General features: G+C 45.0%; 1 protein-coding gene across 10 annotated transcripts in view; it reads right to left on the reverse strand.

The window, feature by feature from the left end:
* Positions 1 to 21577, reverse strand: part of ADGRG6 (adhesion G protein-coupled receptor G6) — a 292061-nt gene that overhangs the window by 39287 nt on the left and 231197 nt on the right. For 8 of the 10 annotated variants that reach the window (XM_077486299.1, XM_077486298.1, XM_077486297.1 and 5 more), the window contains 5 exons: positions 21516 to 21577; positions 19837 to 20044; positions 16189 to 16354; positions 14611 to 14751; positions 9640 to 9765 (listed from right to left, as the gene is read on the reverse strand). In XM_077486299.1, coding sequence (XP_077342425.1) covers positions 9640 to 9765; positions 14611 to 14751; positions 16189 to 16354; positions 19837 to 20044; positions 21516 to 21577 — 703 coding nt within the window. The remainder of the gene's footprint in view (positions 1 to 9639; positions 9766 to 14610; positions 14752 to 16188; positions 16355 to 19836; positions 20045 to 21515) is intronic. The other 2 variants (XM_077486301.1, XM_077486292.1) reach the window with 1 other exon arrangement.

The raw sequence follows: 21577 nt of genomic DNA on the forward strand, positions 1-21577 counted from the left end.
ATAGGGTGCTACGGTACATAGGCCTGAGTGCGTTACAGTCTGCTGTTCTGTAAGGACCGCTATCGGTCCACAATACATAGGGTTGCCGTGCACTACTGCTGACCGCTGCCCTATACTGCAGCAGTCCTTCATTGGTATAGGGACTGACGTACAGTCTGCTAATCACTAACACACAACCTGCTTGGTCCACAAAAGTTCTTATAAGGACTGGTAACTTGGTATAGGGTGCTACGGTACATAGGCCTGAGTGCGTTACAGTCTGCTGTTCTGTAAGGACCGCTATCGGTCCACAATACATAGGGTTGCCGTGCACTACTGCTGACCGCTGCCCTATACTGCAGCAGTCCTTCATTGGTATAGGGACTGACGTACAGTCTGCTAAACACTAACACACAACCTGCTTGGTCCACAAAAGTTCTTATAAGGACTGGTAACTTGGTATAGGGTGCTACGGTACATAGGCCTGAGTGCAGTACAGTCTGCTGTTCTGTAAGGACCGCTATCGGTCCACAATACATAGGGTTGCCGTGCACTACTGCTGACCGCTGCCCTATACTGCAGCAGTCCTTCATTGGTATAGGGACTGACGTACAGTCTGCTAATCACTAACACACAACCTGCTTGGTCCACAAAAGTTCTTATAAGGACTGGTAACTTGGTATAGGGTGCTACGGTACATAGGCCTGAGTGCGTTACAGTCTGCTGTTCTGTAAGGACCGCTATCGGTCCACAATACATAGGGTTGCCGTGCACTACTGCTGACCGCTGCCCTATACTGCAGCAGTCCTTCAGCGGTATAGGGACTGACGCACAGTCTGCTAAACACTAATACACAACCTGCTTGGTCCACAAAAGTTCTTATAAGGACTGGTAACTTGGTATAGGGTGCTACGGTACATAGGCCTGAGTGCGTTACAGTCTGCTGTTCTGTAAGGACCGCTATCGGTCCACAATACATAGGGTTGCCGTGCACTACTGCTGACCGCTGCCCTATACTGCAGCAGTCCTTCATTGGTATAGGGACTGACGTACAGTCTGCTAATCACTAACACACAACCTGCTTGGTCCACAAAAGTTCTTATAAGGACTGGTAACTTGGTATAGGGTGCTACGGTACATAGGCCTGAGTGCGTTACAGTCTGCTGTTCTGTAAGGACCGCTATCGGTCCACAATACATAGGGTTGCCGTGCACTACTGCTGACCGCTGCCCTATACTGCAGCAGTCCTTCAGCGGTATAGGGACTGACGCACAGTCTGCTAAACACTAACACACAACCTGCTTGGTCCACAAAAGTTCTTATAAGGACTGGTAACTTGGTATAGGGTGCTACGGTACATAGGCCTGAGTGCGTTACAGTCTGCTGTTCTGTAAGGACCGCTATCGGTCCACAATACATAGGGTTGCCGTGCACTACTGCTGACCGCTGCCCTATACTGCAGCAGTCCTTCATTGGTATAGGGACTGACGTACAGTCTGCTAATCACTAACACACAACCTGCTTGGTCCACAAAAGTTCTTATAAGGACTGGTAACTTGGTATAGGGTGCTACGGTACATAGGCCTGAGTGCGTTACAGTCTGCTGTTCTGTAAGGACCGCTATCGGTCCACAATACATAGGGTTGCCGTGCACTACTGCTGACCGCTGCCCTATACTGCAGCAGTCCTTCATTGGTATAGGGACTGACGTACAGTCTGCTAATCACTAACACACAACCTGCTTGGTCCACAAAAGTTCTTATAAGGACTGGTAACTTGGTATAGGGTGCTACGGTACATAGGCCTGAGTGCGTTACAGTCTGCTGTTCTGTAAGGACCGCTATCGGTCCACAATACATAGGGTTGCCGTGCACTACTGCTGACCGCTGCCCTATACTGCAGCAGTCCTTCAGCGGTATAGGGACTGACGCACAGTCTGCTAAACACTAACACACAACCTGCTTGGTCCACAAAAGTTCTTATAAGGACTGGTAACTTGGTATAGGGTGCTACGGTACATAGGCCTGAGTGCAGTACAGTCTGCTGTTCTGTAAGGACCGCTATCGGTCCACAATACATAGGGTTGCCGTGCACTACTGCTGACCGCTGCCCTATACTGCAGCAGTCCTTCATTGGTATAGGGACTGACGTACAGTCTGCTAATCACTAACACACAACCTGCTTGGTCCACAAAAGTTCTTATAAGGACTGGTAACTTGGTATAGGGTGCTACGGTACATAGGCCTGAGTGCGTTACAGTCTGCTGTTCTGTAAGGACCGCTATCGGTCCACAATACATAGGGTTGCCGTGCACTACTGCTGACCGCTGCCCTATACTGCAGCAGTCCTTCAGCGGTATAGGGACTGACGCACAGTCTGCTAAACACTAACACACAACCTGCTTGGTCCACAAAAGTTCTTATAAGGACTGGTAACTTGGTATAGGGTGCTACGGTACATAGGCCTGAGTGCAGTACAGTCTGCTGTTCTGTAAGGACCGCTATCGGTCCACAATACATAGGGTTGCCGTGCACTACTGCTGACCGCTGCCCTATACTGCAGCAGTCCTTCATTGGTATAGGGACTGACGTACAGTCTGCTAATCACTAACACACAACCTGCTTGGTCCACAAAAGTTCTTATAAGGACTGGTAACTTGGTATAGGGTGCTACGGTACATAGGCCTGAGTGCGTTACAGTCTGCTGTTCTGTAAGGACCGCTATCGGTCCACAATACATAGGGTTGCCGTGCACTACTGCTGACCGCTGCCCTATACTGCAGCAGTCCTTCAGCGGTATAGGGACTGACGCACAGTCTGCTAAACACTAACACACAACCTGCTTGGTCCACAAAAGTTCTTATAAGGACTGGTAACTTGGTATAGGGTGCTACGGTACATAGGCCTGAGTGCAGTACAGTCTGCTGTTCTGTAAGGACCGCTATCGGTCCACAATACATAGGGTTGCCGTGCACTACTGCTGACCGCTGCCCTATACTGCAGCAGTCCTTCATTGGTATAGGGACTGACGTACAGTCTGCTAATCACTAACACACAACCTGCTTGGTCCACAAAAGTTCTTATAAGGACTGGTAACTTGGTATAGGGTGCTACGGTACATAGGCCTGAGTGCGTTACAGTCTGCTGTTCTGTAAGGACCGCTATCGGTCCACAATACATAGGGTTGCCGTGCACTACTGCTGACCGCTGCCCTATACTGCAGCAGTCCTTCATTGGTATAGGGACTGACGTACAGTCTGCTAATCACTAACACACAACCTGCTTGGTCCACAAAAGTTCTTATAAGGACTGGTAACTTGGTATAGGGTGCTACGGTACATAGGCCTGAGTGCAGTACAGTCTGCTGTTCTGTAAGGACCGCTATCGGTCCACAATACATAGGGTTGCCGTGCACTACTGCTGACCGCTGCCCTATACTGCAGCAGTCCTTCATTGGTATAGGGACTGACGTACAGTCTGCTAATCACTAACACACAACCTGCTTGGTCCACAAAAGTTTTTATAAGGACTGGTAACTTGGTATAGGGTGCTACGGTACATAGGCCTGAGTGCAGTACAGTCTGCTGTTCTGTAAGGACCGCTATCGGTCCACAATACATAGGGTTGACGTGCACTACTGCTGACCGCTGCCCTATACTGCAGCAGTCCTTCAGCGGTATAGGGACTAAGAGTTTTGTCACAGGGTGATTTAAAAAATGACAGGCAGAGGAAGAGGCAGGCCCTTCCGCAGGGGTGGTAGGGGTAGGGCAGGAGCAACAGCCTTGAGCCAAAGTGGGAAGTTGCAGAAGGTGCGTTCAATTACTTTAAAGGACGCACCAGACTTGGTTGAGTGGCTCACTCAGCCTTATTCTTCTGCACCCTCCTCATCCTCTCGATCTGCACCCTCTTCTTCACTCTCTGCTATGTGCACCCCCAAAGACACTACCACCAACAACACGACCACCACCACCACCACCACATACCTTCCGCTTGAGTCACTGGAATTATTTTCCGATCCATATCAAGAGGACATTTCTGATGCGCAGCCACTCTTGGTATTGGATCAGGAAGAGGAGGCAGCAACAAGCGCTACTCAGCAGTCTGACGCCAGTACCCAGATCAGCCCAAGGAGGAGGTTGGTCCCCGGTGTTGCTGCCTACTCTACTTATAGCGGTGGGGAAGGTGACGTTGATGATGACGTGTCTAGTGATGTCACGTGGGTGCCCACAAGAGAGGAAGAGGAGGGGAGTTCAGAGGGAGATATGGACCAGCAGATAGGGAGGAGAAGCAGCAATGACTTACATTGCACAGCAGGGACAAAGCAGACTGCAAATGTATCAGGAGCGAGTCATCGACCATGTACGGTCACATCTGGCGCTCCCAGGACACCGGCACATGGCTCCGCAGTGTGGGCTTTTTTTAACGTGTCCGCTGCTGACAATAGCGTTGCCATCTGCAATCTTTGCAGTCAACGCGTTAGTCGCGGTAAGCCCAATACTCACCTAGGGACGACCGCCTTAAGAAGGCACATGAGCAGCCATCACCGAGCCCAGTGGGAGCAACGGAACACACAAAGCCACACTGCAGGCTCTCACCGTCCAGCCTCGTCTTCTACTTCTCCTTCTCCTCTCTCCTCACAATTGTCCTCCACTCCACCTTCCATCACGCCAAGCTCACATTTTTCTGCAAAAAGGCAGGCTTCCGTGGGCCTAATGTTTGAGCGTAAAAAAATGATGACGCCGGATAACCCTCTTGCCCAACGGTTGGCGGCTGGCTTGTCAGAACTCATAGCCCGCCAACTACTGCCATATAAACTGGTGGACTCGGAGGCCTTTCGCAAATTTGTGGCCATTGGAACACCACAATGGAAGGTCCCAGGAAGGAAGTATTTCTCAGAGAAGGGCATCCCAGAGCTATATGGCCATGTTCAGCGGCAAGTGAATGTATCTCTGGCACACAGTGTCGGTGCCAAGATACATCTGACCACAGACACGTGGTCTAGCAAACACGGGCAGGGAAGGTATATCAGTTTTACTGCCCACTGGGTGAACCTTCTGACGGCCGTCAAGCATGTAACCCGTGGCACCCGTGTAGATTTGGTTTTACCGCCACGGATTGCATGCAGGCCTGACTCTTCTTCTCCTCCTCCTACTCCATCCTCCTCCCTCTCCTCCTCAGCTGCCTCCTCCTTTTCCGCTGCTAGCGTCTCTTCCACTGCACCGCCCAAGCTCCCCAGAACCTATTCCACATGCCAGGTGAGACGTTGCCATGCCGTGCTGCGTCTGTTGTGCCTGGAAGCAAAGAGCCACACTGGCCCGGCACTCCTTTCAGCTTTGCGTTCACAGGCAGATGAGTGGCTAACACCGCTCAATTTGACAGTTGGTAAAGTGGTGTGTGACAACGGTGCCAATCTGCTTAGCGCATTGAAACAGGGCAAAATCACGCACGTGCCGTGCATGGCACACGTCTTAAACTTGGTCGTGCAGCGATTCCTTGTCAAATACCCTGGGGTCCAGGACATCTTGCGGCAGGCAAGGAAAATCTCGGCCCATTTCAGAAGATCTTACACGGCCATGGCTCGCCTTGCTGACATTCAGCGGCGACACCATCTGCCGGTCAGACGTCTTATTTGCGATTGCCCGACGCGATGGAACTCAACCTTCTATATGCTTGATAGGCTGCTCCAGCAGAAACGTGCAGTTAACGTCTACCTGTATGAACTCTGCGAAAGAAACGGTTCTGGGGAGCTGGGTTTTTTTTCACCGCGCCAGTGGCTGCTCATGCGCGACACATGCAGACTTCTGCGGCCATTTGAGGAGATCACCAAACTGGTCAGTCGCAGCCATGGCGCCATCAGTGACATGGTACCTTATGCCTTCTTTCTGGAGCGTGCATTGCGTCGTGTCATTGATCAGGCTGTGGAGGAGCAGGAGCGGGAAGATGAGGAAGTCGCAATGCTGGATGAATTCCCAGGGGGGGCTACTCTATCTGAGACAAGTCAACAACAGGAGTCTGATGAGGAGTCAGAGGAGGATGGTGCCGGGGCGGATGAGCAGGAGCAAGAAGAGCATGCTTTAAACCTTTCTGGGATCCCTGTTGTGCGAGGATGGGGAGAGGAGAATGAAGAGGACGACATTATCCTGGATGATGAGCAGGAGCCAGGCCACCACACCGCTTCCACTTTAGTGCAAATGGGGGCCTTCATGCTCCAGTGTTTTAATAGGGACCCCCGTATAAAAAGCATGAGGGTCAAGGACCAGTACTGGGTGGCAACGTACTTAGACCCCCGGTACAAACACAAAATGGCGGAAATGTTACCGCCGTCGCAGAGGGCTGTCAGAATGCAGCACTTCCAGGCCTTGCTTCGAGAAATGCTGCATTCTGCTTTTGCGTGCGCTGGCAGAGGAGCAATTCCCACTCCCAGAGAAGGATTTGCGGGTACCAATCCAACAGCGCCTGCAAGAAGAGGCCGGTTTGAAGATGTGTTGGTGACTTCGGATATGAGGTCATTCTTTCAGCCGACCCATCGACAGGTGTCATCCGGATCCAGCATCAGGGAACGCCTAGACCGTCAGGTGTCCGACTACATTGGGTTAACGGCCGATGTGGACGCTCTGAGGAGTGATGAACCCCTAGACTACTGGGTGGGCAGGCTTGACCTCTGGCCAGAGCTTGCCCAATTTGCAATCGAACTGTTGGCTTGCCCCTCATCCAGTGTCCTGTCCGAAAGGACGTTCAGCGCAGCAGGGGGGATTGTGACCGATAAGCGTACTCGCCTAGCTCACCACAGTGTTAACTACCTCACATTTCTAAAAATGAATGAGGCATGGATCTCGGAGGAATTCAACACATGTGATCAGTAGACCATGTATATGTCTATAAACAATTTTTGGAATCAAGCACACAGACCTTCTTAATTCATTTGGCTCACTTCCCTGACCCAAAAAAGCACACCGTACTATATGCCCCTACCCTCCTCTTTGAAGAGGTTGAGCGGTGTCATATTTCTACTGGGGCTGCTTATTATGAGGGGTTCCCACCATCCCTGTGCTGTGCTGACTTCCTCCTGGGTGTTCTTATTATGAGGGGCTCCCACCATCCCTGTGCTGTGCTGACTTCCTCCTGGGGGTTCTTATTATGAGGGGATCACACCATCCCTGTGCTGTGCTGACTTCCTCCTGGGGGTTCTTATTATGAGGGGATCACACCATCCCTGTGCTGTGCTGACTTCCTCCTGGGGCTGCTTACGGTGCTGCTGTCAGCGCTGTATGTCACGGAGCTGCTGTCAGCGCTGTATGTCACGGAGCTGCTGTCAGCGCTGTATGTCACGGAGCTGCTGTCAGCGCTGTATGTCACGGAGCTGCTGTCAGCGCTGTATGTCACGGAGCTGCTGTCAGCGCTGTATGTCACGGAGCTGCTGTCAGCGCTGTATGTCACGGAGCTGCTGTCAGCGCTGTATGTCACGGAGCTGCTGTCAGCGCTGTATGTCACGGAGCTGCTGTCAGCGCTGTATGTCACGGTGCTGCTGTCAGCGCTGTATGTCACGGAGCTGCTGTCAGCGCTGTATGTCACGGAGCTGCTGTCAGTGCTGTATGTCACGGAGCTGCTGTCAGCGCTGTATGTCACGGAGCTGCTGTCAGCGCTGTATGTCACGGAGCTGCTGTCAGCGCTGTATGTCACGGTGCTGCTGTCAGCGCTGTATGTCACGGAGCTGCTGTCAGCGCTGTATGTCACGGAGCTGCTGTCAGTGCTGTATGTCACGGAGCTGCTGTCAGCGCTGTATGTCACGGAGCTGCTGTCAGCGCTGTATGTCACGGAGCTGCTGTCAGCGCTGTATGTCACGGTGCTGCTGTCAGCGCTGTATGTCACGGAGCTGCTGTCAGCGCTGTATGTCACGGAGCTGCTGTCAGCGCTGTATGTCACGGTGCTGCTGTCAGCGCTGTATGTCACGGAGCTGCTGTCAGCGCTGTATGTCACGGTGCTGATGTCAGTGCTCTGTATTACGGTGCTGCTGTCAGTGCTCTGTATCTCCTGCACCCTCTTGTTTGCCTACCCTGGTCCCTGACCTTCCCTCTCCTCCATTGCCTTCATTAGCTCCATAGTCCTGAATTGTCAGAACAATTTCCCAAATAAAAAAAAAATGCTTGTAGTTATCGATCCCAAATTCACCTCATACATGTATTATGCTATTGTCCAGGTGGTGGGACTACGTGCTACCCCCTAATAATTACCACGTGGCCGCAAATTCGACCTAAAGGTTTGCGAAATTCGCCTCCCATTGAAGTCAATGGAGCCCGCGGCGAACGGTCGTTTTCGCGAACGTTTGTGCCCGTTCGCGTTTCGCGTTCGCGAAACGTCCCGTCGGAAGTTCGTCCATCACTAATAGTAACCACTTCAAGAAGAATGGTCATGCAGTGCCTATATCACCATCATACCATTACAGTACAGGATGGACAAAACCAACTAGGGGCCACTGTGCAGAAATAATGTTTACTCCCCCCCCCCCCCCCAAATAACAAAGTAATAGGATTTGTGGTTTGGCAAAACAAACTTTATTTTCAGAAATGAGGGACAATTATAACTGAAGATAAAAATCATATAATAGCATAAAACAAATCTTAGGCTGGCCAGCAGGTCGAACGAGAAAAGCTGACTCAATACTCCCATCCACGCACTTGATGTGGATGCGGGAATCCTCCCCACTGAGCCTTTGTATTCTGGCAGCGGGGAGACTTCCATCCATCTCTGTCAGAAAACACTGATCAGATCGCAGGCTGTAGCCTGCAGCACTGATGAAGCAGGTAAAATCCATTAAAGTGGTTGTAAACCCTCCCCCACAACTTTGTCCCATGTAAATCAGCATAAAAAACCCTAACGAACACTGCTTGTAGATATCTCCTTACTTGCTTAGTATTGTTGTAATCCTTGTTGTTCTGTAGAATGAAGTCACTGAGCATGCCCAGATCTCCCCTGATTTACGGCACACTCTCTATGTGCTTATCTATCTGTTATCAGGACTTCCTACGGCACTGAACTCTGCTAATCACTCAGAGCTTCCCCCTACAAACCATGTGACCATGTGACCTCTCATACAGTCTAAAATTGGCCATTACTGCAGTCTTATCAGCTGAAGCTGATAAGTCTGACAAAGGCAAACATTAGACATCGGCACAAGTAAATACTATGAAATAAACAAGTAAGCTATGAACAGGGAAGCAGGGTTGCCATAGAAACGTTGGATTGAGAAGGAGGATTGGTTAACAGTACAGGAAGTGCTCAGTGTAAGGGCGGAAATACACTCCACTGTGGACTCAGAAAACAATACTTAAGATGGCGCTGCCTAACCCTTGGAAAGAAGTTTTTTAAAGTTTCTTTAAACAGTAAGTAATATGCGATTTGGGCTGGATTACAATGGCTATAGTTTGATAATTACTTATTATAATGGACTAAATGAAAAGAAGCATCAGAGTGGGAGAGTTTACTTCCTCTTTAAGGCGCTTGTACAGAAGTCGATCAGTAGATTGTACAACCTCCTTGCCCATCGGATCGGATTGCCCCTTTTGAACCGGCCGAATTTTGGTCCATGTATGGCCAACTTTAGTCACCCAATGGATAATCAAACTCTGCTCCTAAAATGATAATACTCTTTTGAAGTTCTTACCTGTGGTGTTCGATGTTTAACAGTAATCCTAACAGGTTCTGTAAGGTTGTAAATAGAAATATTTCCAATGCTGCATGACACAATATAGCTGTTGAGTTGTTTACTCTCAGAGCTCAGTTGTGAATCCTATTAACAAATACAAATACAGCTATATCAGTTTTTAGATTTTTGTAAGTAGACATTGTATTAACAGTAATGGAGGATATTAGGTTAATACTGTGTTAAGCTAAACTACAAATCCCATGAGACATTGCATGACTCTGACATCCATGTGCATGACACAAAGTGTGAGCACTTTGTTCTCACATTATTTATTTTTTATGTCAATCATGATTGTATGTTTATAGTATTATTCACCTATACTATGCAGTAGCACTTTATGGTAATACTTATATTTCTATTGCCCCTTATTATTATACACCTCCCAGTTGTATGGCTGAACTCACATTGGATTCGCAGGAAAACAGTGCAGGGACTCTTTTGTCCTGCACTGGAATCGGATCGCATTGCTGCGATCTGTGAACTGATCTGGGGGTGTCATTAACCGATTCCCGACCGCCTCACGCCGATATACGTTGGCAGAAGGGCACGTACAGGCAGAATCACGTACCTGTACGTTGCCCTTTAAGAGGCGGCGGGGACACGCACGCGCGCCGCCGGCAGCACACTTGCGCGCCCACGGGAAGCTCAGTGAGTCCGGTCGCTGGTCCTGTGGGCTCGATCGCCTCACGGAGAGGTAGAACGGGGAGATGCTACAGTAAACAAGCATCTCCCTGTTCTGCCTAGCAACAGTGACACTGATCTCTACTCCCTGTGATTGGAGAGATTGCAGAGATCAGTGATCTGTAAAACACAGCCACGCCCCCCACAGGTAGTAACACGCCCCTAGTACACACTTAACCCCTACACTGCCACCTAGTGGTTAACCCCTTCACTGCAAGTGTCATTTACACAGGAATTTATACACAGTGCATTTGTGTAGACCTGATTGCTGTATAAATGACAACGGTCCCAAAAATGTGTCAAAAATGTCTGATGTGTCTGCCATAATGTCACAGTCATGATAAAAATCACAGATTGCCGCCATTTAAAAAAAAAAACGAATAAAAATGCCATAAAACTATCCCCTATTTTGTAAACACTATAACTTTTGCGCAAATCAATCAATAATCGCTTATTGCGATTTTTTTTACCAAAAATATATAGAAGAATAAGTATCGGCCTAAACTGAGGAAAACATTTTTTTTATATATTTTTGAGGGATATTTATTATAGCAAAAAGTAAAAAAGAATGCGTTTTTTTTTTCAAAATTGTCGCTCTTTTTTTGTTTATAGCGCAAAAAAAAAAACTGCAGGGATGATAAAATACTACCAAAAGAAAGCTCTATTTGTGGGGAAAAAAGGACGTCAATTTTGTTTGGGAGTCACGTCGCACGACCGCTCAATTGTCAGTTAAAGCGATGCAGTGCCGAATAGAAAAAAGGGGCTTTGTCAGGAAGGGGGTAAATTTGTCCAGGGCTGAAGTGGTCAACATTGTATTGACACCTGCAGAAGTTTGCAGAGGGCAATGTGAACTGCCTGCTGGAGAGATACGATGCGAAAACCAGAGCTGGAATCCCGCTAGTTCCCGCATCGCATATGTGTGAACCTAGGCTTAGAGTAATCAAGAATTGATGATGGAAATCACAAATGTTCTATCACATTTAGGGTGTAGAACAAATTCAAGTAAAAAGAAAAAACCCCTGCAAGGCAATAGCATAATGTCCTTGTAGGCATCACATACTAGCACATTATTAAATACTTACCTTTGAAAGAAGCCCTGCTGTGGTGCACAGCGCACCACAGCAGGGCTTCTTTCCAAGGTAAGTATTTCATAATGTGCTAGTATGTGATGCCTACAAGGACATTATGCTGGATTGCTGACAGGGCTTCCATCCTTTCCTGCTCTTCCTTCTGGATTTGCGAGCTGCGGCTGTGTGAGTGGCTGGGATCATGATAATATCACTCCCGTGCATGTGCGCTGGAGCACTCGGATCTTCAGAGGGCATGTGCCAGTGATGCCACCGGCTGCATCCAGTGTGAATATCTCTTAAACAGTGAAAGTTTAGGAAATAATCACTGTACCTACTATGCATGAACCTATCCATTGCAGCATATAGGGGGGTGGAGTGGAGAAAGGGTGCAAAGCCCGGGCGTCCCTAATGGACTGGCTGCCACTGGAAGGCATACTAAATCCCAATGTGTCAGTACCAGAAGTTATTTACTTTTGACAGCTAATACATTTAAGGTAAATCATACAAACTCACAAAAATATTTCTTGACACCCAACTGGAGTCTCAACAATAGATATGCAGTCAAACAGAGATTGTACTAACAACCTCCAGTTTCATAGTCCTACCTTATTTTCTACTATAGCTGTTGCTGAGTTTTTTTTTCTAAATATGATGGCCCAATAGGCCCCAGAGGACCTAGCACACTGTATCATGAGCTCTTAGTAACGGAACTGGCCTGACAGCCCCCCCCCCCCCTTTCTTTGCAATAAAAGTCTGTGGGCACTTCATGAGAGTTAGTAAATAAGCACAGGGGCTTATTTACTAAAGGCAAATACACTTTGCACTGCAAGTGCACTTGGAAGCGCAGTAGCTGTAGATCCGAGGGGGGTATGCAAGGAAAGAAAAAAACAGCATTTTAGCTTGCACATGATTGGATGATAAAATCGGCAGAGCTTCCCCTCAGATCTACAGCAGCTGCACTTCCAAGTGCACATGTAGTGCAGAGTGGATTTGCCTTTAGTAAATGAACCCCATAGAATACCAGAATGTAAGGGAGGAAAGTAATATTTTCACTAAGAAAATATGTATTTAGGGCATTTCCAAGTGAAAAAATCAATCACAAACATGTGTGAACAAAACTATAAAGAGATGAAAAAAAAAACACAAAACATGTGTGAGACTTTGGGCAACTGGGCTTTGATGCTGGGAAAATAAAACTAAAAAAAACAAAACACCCCTCCATTCTGGGAGAGGTCAAATGAAGATGATGAACTAAAATATTATCCAATATTTTTGCTGATAAATGAAAGTATGCACTTTTCACTAATCACAACTCCAGCAAGTGGAAAAATAAATGCAGGAAGTGTGTCCAACATTTAAACAAAATTAAATATTATGCTATATAGTTTTAAGGAAACATGTGTTACCTTTTTAACCCAATGTCCTGTTTACAGTATTTTTTTATGGAATTTTTTTTAACATCCTTAATTACTTGTAGTACCATATAGCATTGTACAAGTGCATGGTAAATGGGTAAAAAACACAGTGCTTCCTTAATGTAATCATAGTAATGACAACACAAGCTGCAACCAGGTTGCTTGATAAGAACGTGTTAGATCACTTCCTGTGGAATGACTTGGGCCTCTTATCTGATTGGCAAAGGAATTGTAGTGAACAGCTAGATTACAAAAAAAAAATATTTGTTCTATGAAAACAGATATGGCTAACTACCATGTATGGTGCTTATGACTGGTTACACTTGTTCTATGTAATTAGCAAGCACTAGTCAACATACTCAATACATGTCATGACATTGTAATAATTAGCAAGCATTAGTCAACAAAATCTACATTCTATGCCTTAACGTTTACTAAACCCTTATTACAAGGATATGGCCAAGATTAAGTGGAGGACTCTACAAGTGATTTCCTTTAGGAATTTCCAGTAGAGGGTGCTTTTATTGCAAAATATGTTTAGACGATGGTGTGCTTCCAACCTTGCTTGGGGAAGACCCATTTTTATTATAGCATATTTCTGTTATAACAATATTTCATGAATTAAATATTGGTAATTAAACTGTTTACATCTGCATACCTATGTTTAGGGGATAATTAGTAGACATGTGCATTCGTTTTCATCTGAATGCATTTTCGTCTGAATTTCGGGTATTTTCGTTATCGTTTTAACAAACGATAACGAACATGCAGAATCCAGAAACCGAAAGATCTGACATAAACAAATGCTTTATTTTCGTTTCGTTGTGACAACAGTTAGATATAGATAGGAGATTCGACTTGAAGCTGACAATAGCGATCTGTGTCCATCGAACCTGTGGTCGAATGTGCCTAACCTTAGCTCTATTAGTCCAAGATTATTCTACATAGAGAGAAAAGATTCGACATAGATAGAAAAGATTTGACATAGAGAGAAAAGATTCAACATTATAGAGACAATAGCAAAAAAAGTCGAATGTGCCTAACCTAACTCTATTAGTCCAAGATTATTCGAGATAGAGAGAAAATATTTGATGTGAAGATTCGACGAAGCAGCCGCCGCGAGCGGACATTTATGGTCAAAGGCTCCCCCCATAGGCTATAGAAGAATTCTAATGTTGGTTGACTAGTAATAATAATTAATAAATATAATTATTACTAGTGTCATACAACATTAGAATTTTACTATAGCTTGTAGGCGTAGCATTCAACTGGAAATTTATTGTGGCGTCGTACAGTTTAGCTGCTCTGTCGAATCTTCTTACAACATTCGACAGACACTGTAAGCCTTCAATGACAGATTTGACCTTAATTATTTCGGACGAATGCATTTTTTAACAAAACAAAATAAATACAAACGAATTTCGGGAGTAACTAAATAAATTTATTTTTCGTACCAAAACAAAATTCCGAAATGAAATATTTCAGTGTGCACATGTCTAATAATTAGTTCTTGACTAATGTTCAGCTTAAATGTGATTTTAGTCGTATTTTTAATGTTACTACAATAAAGATTTAAATCATTTTTTACTACATGGTTGTGGAATTGGGTGCCCTTAAAGTCCCATACACCCATAGCAATTTGTCTTGTGTGTACAAAAATTGAAACTGTAATAATAATGAATATTGTTAGATGATTACACCATTAAATACTACATTTGTATAAATGAATATATAAATCTTGCTTGATTTAATGTTTTACTCACCTGAAAAAGTCCGGCTTTGCTGAAGAAAGTGAACTGAGCTCTTGAAACTGTATAGAAATCACTTTCACTTAATTTCGACAAAAGGCTAGATGGAAGGAGCACTGAAGCAAGAGGATTGTCTGGATTTTTGTTCATGTCAATCTGTTGAAGATTGGGAGCACATAAATCAAGTCATATTTTCAAATGGCATGATATTATATCCATTTCCAAGTATAGTACTTGAGAAATTCTCCTTCTAAGTCAGATGATTTGATTTTGGTAGCACAGTAGAATATATAAATACTTTATTTAGGAAAAAGGAGGCTCAGTTAGAGAAAAATACATTTCCAGAAACGTTTCCTAAGATTTTGTTTAACTAATTAGCACAGTCCTAGAAATCCACCTACAGTATCAAAGGTGATTTTTTTTCCCATTTAACATTATATCCCAACAAAAAAAAAAAGACTGAAAAGAATCCACCTAAATTTAAGAGGTGTACGATGCAGTGCTTTTTTTCAGCGGGAACAGGGGGAATGCAGTTCTGGCACCTCCAGCACTGAATGTATGTAATGGCAAGGGGTACTGGAAAGTCTATGATGCTGGCTGCTGGGGGATCTATTGTAACTGGTGGGGCCCTATTGTTGCTAGGGGGTGTCAATTGTTGGTGGAAGGAATCTACTGTTGAGAGAGGTCTATTGTTGCTTGCTGTTGGAAGATCTGTTGTTGCTGATAGGGGTCTATTGTTGAGGAAACCGGTCGCGCCCACCTCATGACGTCATCTCTCTCTCCGCCTGCGCTCCAGACTTCATTTTGCTTTGAACTGCGCTCCACGGCCATCGTCTATGCCACTTCCTGGCCACTAGCGGCTACGGTGCCTCAGCTTGACAGACTATCAGATGACCACATCCATGCTCAGCTTTTAAAGTGACTGAAATGCTCATACATCACATCCAAAATGTGAGTTGCCTGTATTAAATAAGTTATTTATAATTAAAGTGTATGTTATCTCTACACCCAGAGGTGCCTCTTCCTTTGCTTTTTTTCATAGACTTTGGAACATGGCTTCTTTCCTTCACTGATGGCAGCCCTGGATACGGAGCTCCTGGTTTTAAATGCTTTTCTTTGTTCTACTGGACGGCAGCTTTTATATTTATAATCATAGGGATCTTAACATAATATGGACTTTCATTCATATAATTGGATTTTTGGCTTCAATTGGTGAGAGACTGGTGGACATTGGGAAAAATCTTTGACCCTGTTTTTGCGCATTTACTTGTGTATTGTGGAATGGTGGGAGAGCAGGCTGAGGTTGTCTCTCTCATACCACCACTGGATGTATGGCACCAGGGATCCTTCCTCTCTTCCTTCTGGACCCCATTGGTCTGCCTGCATGAAAGAGGCCTAAGATGGCAGCCTCATTGACTGAACAGGATAAGAAGGTTTAGTTCTGCTTTAAGGTGTAAAACCATGACTACTTAACACTGCAGAGTATCATGTTTTGTGTGTTCATATGGCATCATAATATAATGAATTTTTTTTTTCTTCTAAATATCAATTATGGTCAGTGAGGAAGAAGTGTAAAATATTGATGTACTGTACCTCAAAGCCATTATTATGGGTTTGAGCTCCCACGCTGAAGCTGGAACCATTGTATGAGGTAGCGTTCACTTTGGAAACTCCCAGACACAAGTTACGTGACACGATGCTGACAGACGGTCCTGAAAATTGAATCTTTAGTGCCAAGGCTTCTATTGTTTTTAACGCGCTGAAAGCAACACAAGGAAATTAAAAGGAAGTTATTGTTTATTCATGTGTTTTTGACAACATCTTGTTCTAGCACACAAGAGGTTTACAGCTGAATGTCCCTTCACAGTCTTACAGGCACATACATACACAATAGAACTAAAGGAAACCTGTACTAAAAGCTATAGATACAGTAGGCTGCCACTGCTGATCACTTTCTGAAAATGCCAAATGCTTGGCTGTCTCTACATACAGCCCAATCATTTCATCTCTCTCAGTACAGGTTTTCTTTAGGCGCTCAGTCACAGTATATGTGGTGATGACTGTTGTTTTTCTGTATCTGATCACCGTCAGTCATCATCAGGTCACATAATAAACAATTGTTTTTTATGTTTCCTGTTCATACATCAATGATACCTCGAGGTGGATTGCAGTGCACCGTGTTAATATGTAGATGTATTTAATTTTTCCAGGACCCACCGTAGCTCACCTGAAATCACCATTTCAGACTAAGGGCCAATTCACATTTGTGCAGTGATCAGAGTTTTTCCACACTGTAAAACGCTGGTCACCGATAGGAAAAAAAAAACACAATTGTTTACGTGGGTCTTATTCACACTGAAACGCAGTCTGGAGTTGCATTTTATCACAGTGCACTGAATAGGACCACATTTCACTGTACAGCAGCTCACTACACTGATGTACAATGACATAAATGAAGTGCCGTTTTTGTACACTTCAAATAAAATTGAGTGCAAAAAAAAAAAAAAAAGGGAGCTGGTGTAAATCTTGTGCAATTGCTTGTCCTGGCTCACAGACATCATGCTAAGATTGTACCCTGAGATGCACATGCACAGCTCAGTATACATTTTAAAGAAAGACTACGAACAGGTGTCTTTTCCAAAAGCATGTCTTTTCCACAATAAAGATCCTTCCTGTTCGAAAATGGTTTTTGTTTTGTTTTTCCCCCAAAGGTTTAGTTGTAGTTTAAAGTGGTTGAATAGGCTGAAGGTTTTTAACCTTCAGAAATTCTATGCCTGAAGGTAAAAACACCTTCAGTGGGTTGCTCCCCCCAAGCCCCAAGCCTGATCCCGATCCAGCATTGTGAACAGAAGCCATTAGTCAATGAGAAGGGAGCGGGGGGCTGAGGGTTCAGCCATGCTCTGTGTGTTATAGACACACAGGGGCGGCTTGGGAGAAAGTTCGGGGGGGGGAGGGTGCAGAAGTGCCAGACAGGCACCTGAGAAGAACAGGATCAGGGCTGCTGTGGATCTGTGAAAAAAACAATACACAGGGAAGGCAAGTATAACATGTTTGTTATTTTTAAAACAAAAAATCTGAATATTTAGTGTCACTAAGACCCCTTGCACACTGGGGCGTTTTTCAGGCGCTTTAGCGTTAAAAAAAAGCGCCTGTAAATCGCTTGAAAGGAGCCTCATCTGCAATCCCAATGTGAAAGCCCGAGTATTTTCACACTGAGATCCCTTTCACACTGGGGCGTTTTTCAGGCGCTTTAGCTTAAAGAAAAAGCGCCTGTAAAGTGCCTGAAAGAAGCCGCAACTGCAATCCCAATGTGAAAGCCCGAGTGCTTTCACACTGAGGCGCTGCGCTGGCAGGGCATCAAAAAAAGTCCTGCAAGCAGCTTCTTTGCATCGCTTTTGGAGCAGTGAATACACCACTCCTAAAGCGCCCTTCCCACTGAAATCAATGGGAAGCGCCTGCAAAACACATTAAAAGCGCCTGCAAAGAGCTTTCGGCAGCGCCGCTTTGTGGGCGCTTTTAACCCTTTATTTGGCCAGCACCCCACTAGCTCTCGAAAAACGCTGGTAAAGCGCCGCTAGTTTAAGCACCGCTTTACAAGTGTTTTTCGGGCGCTGGCAGTGTGAAAGGGCTCTTAAAGCACTTGGGCTTTCACATTGGAAATTCCAGATGAGGCTTCTTTCAAGCGCTTTACATGTGCTTTTTTTAATGCTAAAGCGCCTGAAAAACGCCTGAAAAACGCCCCAGTGTGAAAGGGGTCTTAAAGTGATACTAAAGTCTTGTTTTTTTTTTTTTTTTTAAATAACAAACATGTTATACTTACCTACCCTGTGAAGTGATTTTGCACAGAGCAGCCCAGATCCTCCTCTTCTCCAGGTCCCTCTTCAGTTCTCCTGGCCTCTCCCTCCTGTTGAGTGCCCCCACAGCAAACAGCTTTGCTATGGGGGCACCCAAGCCGAACCAGCTCCCTGTGTCCATTCAGACACAGAGCCATGGCCTGGCCCCTCCCCTTTCTCTCCTCCTTGGCCAACTGACTTTGATTGACAGCAGCAGGGGCCAATGAGGAGGGGAGTCCCGGACAACCAGACACTCCTGCAACATCGCTGCAACATTGCTATTGCTGGATCTAGATGGGGCTCAGGTAAGTATTCGGGGGGGGGGGGGGTATTGCACAGGTTTTTATTATCTTATTGCATAGAATTCATTAAGATTAAAAAAAACTTCTGCCTTTAAAATCACTTTATAGCAGAGAGAACTTTGTGGGTCAACACAGGTTGCACAGACATTTTATAAACGGCTGTAAAATGTGGGCTGCTGTGTGCAGATTCAAGTGGATTATAACAGAGGGTAGATAACTAAATGTATATGCTGTAAATGGTCACCTATCTTTTACATAAAGCAGGGGAGGGTTAGAGCCTCTGTCCAGTTTCTATTGCTCATCTCGACAGGATTGGAAACCTCCCCATCATTCATAAAACAAAAGCAAACTTTCAGTAGTGTGCGAAAGGTTTAAAATATCTAACAACATTGTGATTGTGGTCTGTGACTTCTTGTCACAGTGCTAATCATACCGCCGTTTCTTGTAAGGGTTTCACTGGGATTAAAGTGAGGAAAGGTCTCCCAATGGCAGGAGTCTCAAACTGGCGCCCCCCCCCCCCCCCAGCTGTTGCAAGCCACAAGTCCCATGTGGCATTGCAAGGCTGGCAGTCACAAGTACGACTCCCACAGGCAGAGGCATGATGGAACTTGTAGTTTTGCAACAGCTGGAGGGCCGCTAGTATGAGATCCCTGCCCTGGGGTTACCATCAGACATAAAAACTACCATAAACTTTAACTCTTTCTCTATCCATAGTCTGGTTAAGGTTAGTACAAGCATACCCCACTTTTAAGTACACATTGGGGTTTATTTACTAAAGCTGGAAACTGCAAAATCAGACTCACTTCTACATAGAAACCAATGAGCTTCCAGGTTTTATTATCAAAGCTTAATTGAACAAGCTGGGGTTAGAAGCTCATTGGTTTCTATGCAGAAGTGAGCCTGATTTTGCACATTCCAGCTTTAGTAAATAAACCCCATTGTGTACTTAAAAGTGGGGTATACCTGTATTACGATTGTCTGATCTACTTCTGTATGATCTTCGCTTATAAAATCTACTTATATTACAGATGACATTCTTATGTTTTTTTTTGTACAAACATACTGTCAAACAACAGGATCATATTAAAATCTAGACCACCACTTACTCAGAAGAGGATTTTGTTAATGCGCTGTCTGAGCTGCTTAGAATATTGGAGAACACATTTACAACCGTTGTCCCTAGATCAGCATTGATTTCAGCGTCATTGACGATTTTCATCAGTGTTTGCACAACGTTTTCGACTTTAGCTGCTGTCATCTCATCTCCGTCAGTAAGAGTTAGCAACTCATTAGCCAAGGTTCCTGCATTAGCTGCTAAAAGACAAGACTTTTTTTTAATATTGATTTCATGCAACTCATAGAGGAAACACTATTGTACTCATAGAGGAAACACCATTGTACATACACAATTCTCTTATGGGCCTATCAGATCTTTTTCTAATTGGTAACTGAACACTAAATACCTGTGATTCTCTAAACTGCCTCCTTTTTCTAGTATATTGGCTTCATCTTTGTCATTGTAGAAAGTCCAACAATACTGCTCAAAACAGTTATCCTATGTCATAAAAGAAGTACAGCCACAGCTGGTTTAACCATTGAGCGAGGTGGGGGGAGGGGGGACAGAGAACTGCTGACTGATAGTCAGCAGTTCTCTACTCAGGGAGCTCTGAGAGCCGAACCATCGGCGGTGTTTGAACGCTCGGTTGTCAGTGTTATACCGCTTACACATGGTTGCATGTTCGATGGGAGCTTGTTGTTGGAAATTCTGACTGTGTGTAGGCTCCATCAGACATTTTCTGTCAGAATTTTGTACAAACAAAATTTGAGAACTGTATCTCAAATTTTCCGACAACAAAATCCGTTGACGAAAATTCCGATTGTGTGTACACAATTCCGACGCACAAAATTCTATGCATGCTCGGAATCAAGCAGAAGAGCTATTGAAAATAATTTTTCTCGGCTCGTCGTACGTCACCGTGTTCTTGACGTTCGGAATTTCCGACAAGATGTGTGTGACCGTGTGTATGCAAGACAAGTTTGAGCCAACAAGCGTTGGAAAAAAAAAACATGGATTTTGTTGTCGGAATGTGTGATCGTGTGTACGCAGCATTAGAGTCGCCAGGGGGCCATTGCAGCATTGGACCGATGCTGCATCCAGCTAGGTAAGTATGAATCAAAAAAAATGTAAAAAATAACTCCATACTCCTATTTTAAGCCCTGGTTCACACTATAACCCGCATGTGAACCACACGGGATCCACACTGCATTCCTGCAATTTAGTGTCGTGAAATAGGAACTCATTCATTTTGAATGGGCTCTAATCAGACCGCATTGCACTAGAGAAGTGCAGGCACCTTTTTTGAAGCTGCACTGCAACCAGATCGCATGGTTATTTTGTACCATGCTGTCTGTGATGCATTTGGGGGTCTCGTTAACTTTGTATTGACAACCATAGCAGATCACAAAAACAGTGCAATTGCAATGTGGTGCGGGAATATGAGAAAACCTAGGCTAAAGCAGTAATAAACCCAAAAGGAAACATTTACTATATTGCAGCTTACCAATTCTTAAATTTGATGGCTGCATAATCTGTCTTTGGTTTCTTTTTTTAGCCTGCCTGACTTTAGCCTGGAAGAATCACTATACATTGCTTCTCTTACTTCACTCCAAACTTTAGAAGGAATGCTAAGGAATCCAGGCACAGCTTGTTTTTGCTACCTATTTTTGCCTTGATCTTTATTTAGAAAATGATGAAAATAGAACCTTCATTTTGTTTTGTACTCACACGTGCACTTTGTTGTATCTGGTTCACCCCAATAAGATGTAAAGTTGTGGAGACCTAAAAAA

Source organism: Lithobates pipiens, unplaced genomic scaffold (genome assembly GCF_037356315.1).
Source record: "Lithobates pipiens isolate NorthernLeopardFrog02 unplaced genomic scaffold, aLitPip1_a1.2 Scaffold_18, whole genome shotgun sequence".
NCBI lineage: Eukaryota > Metazoa > Chordata > Amphibia > Anura > Ranidae > Lithobates > Lithobates pipiens.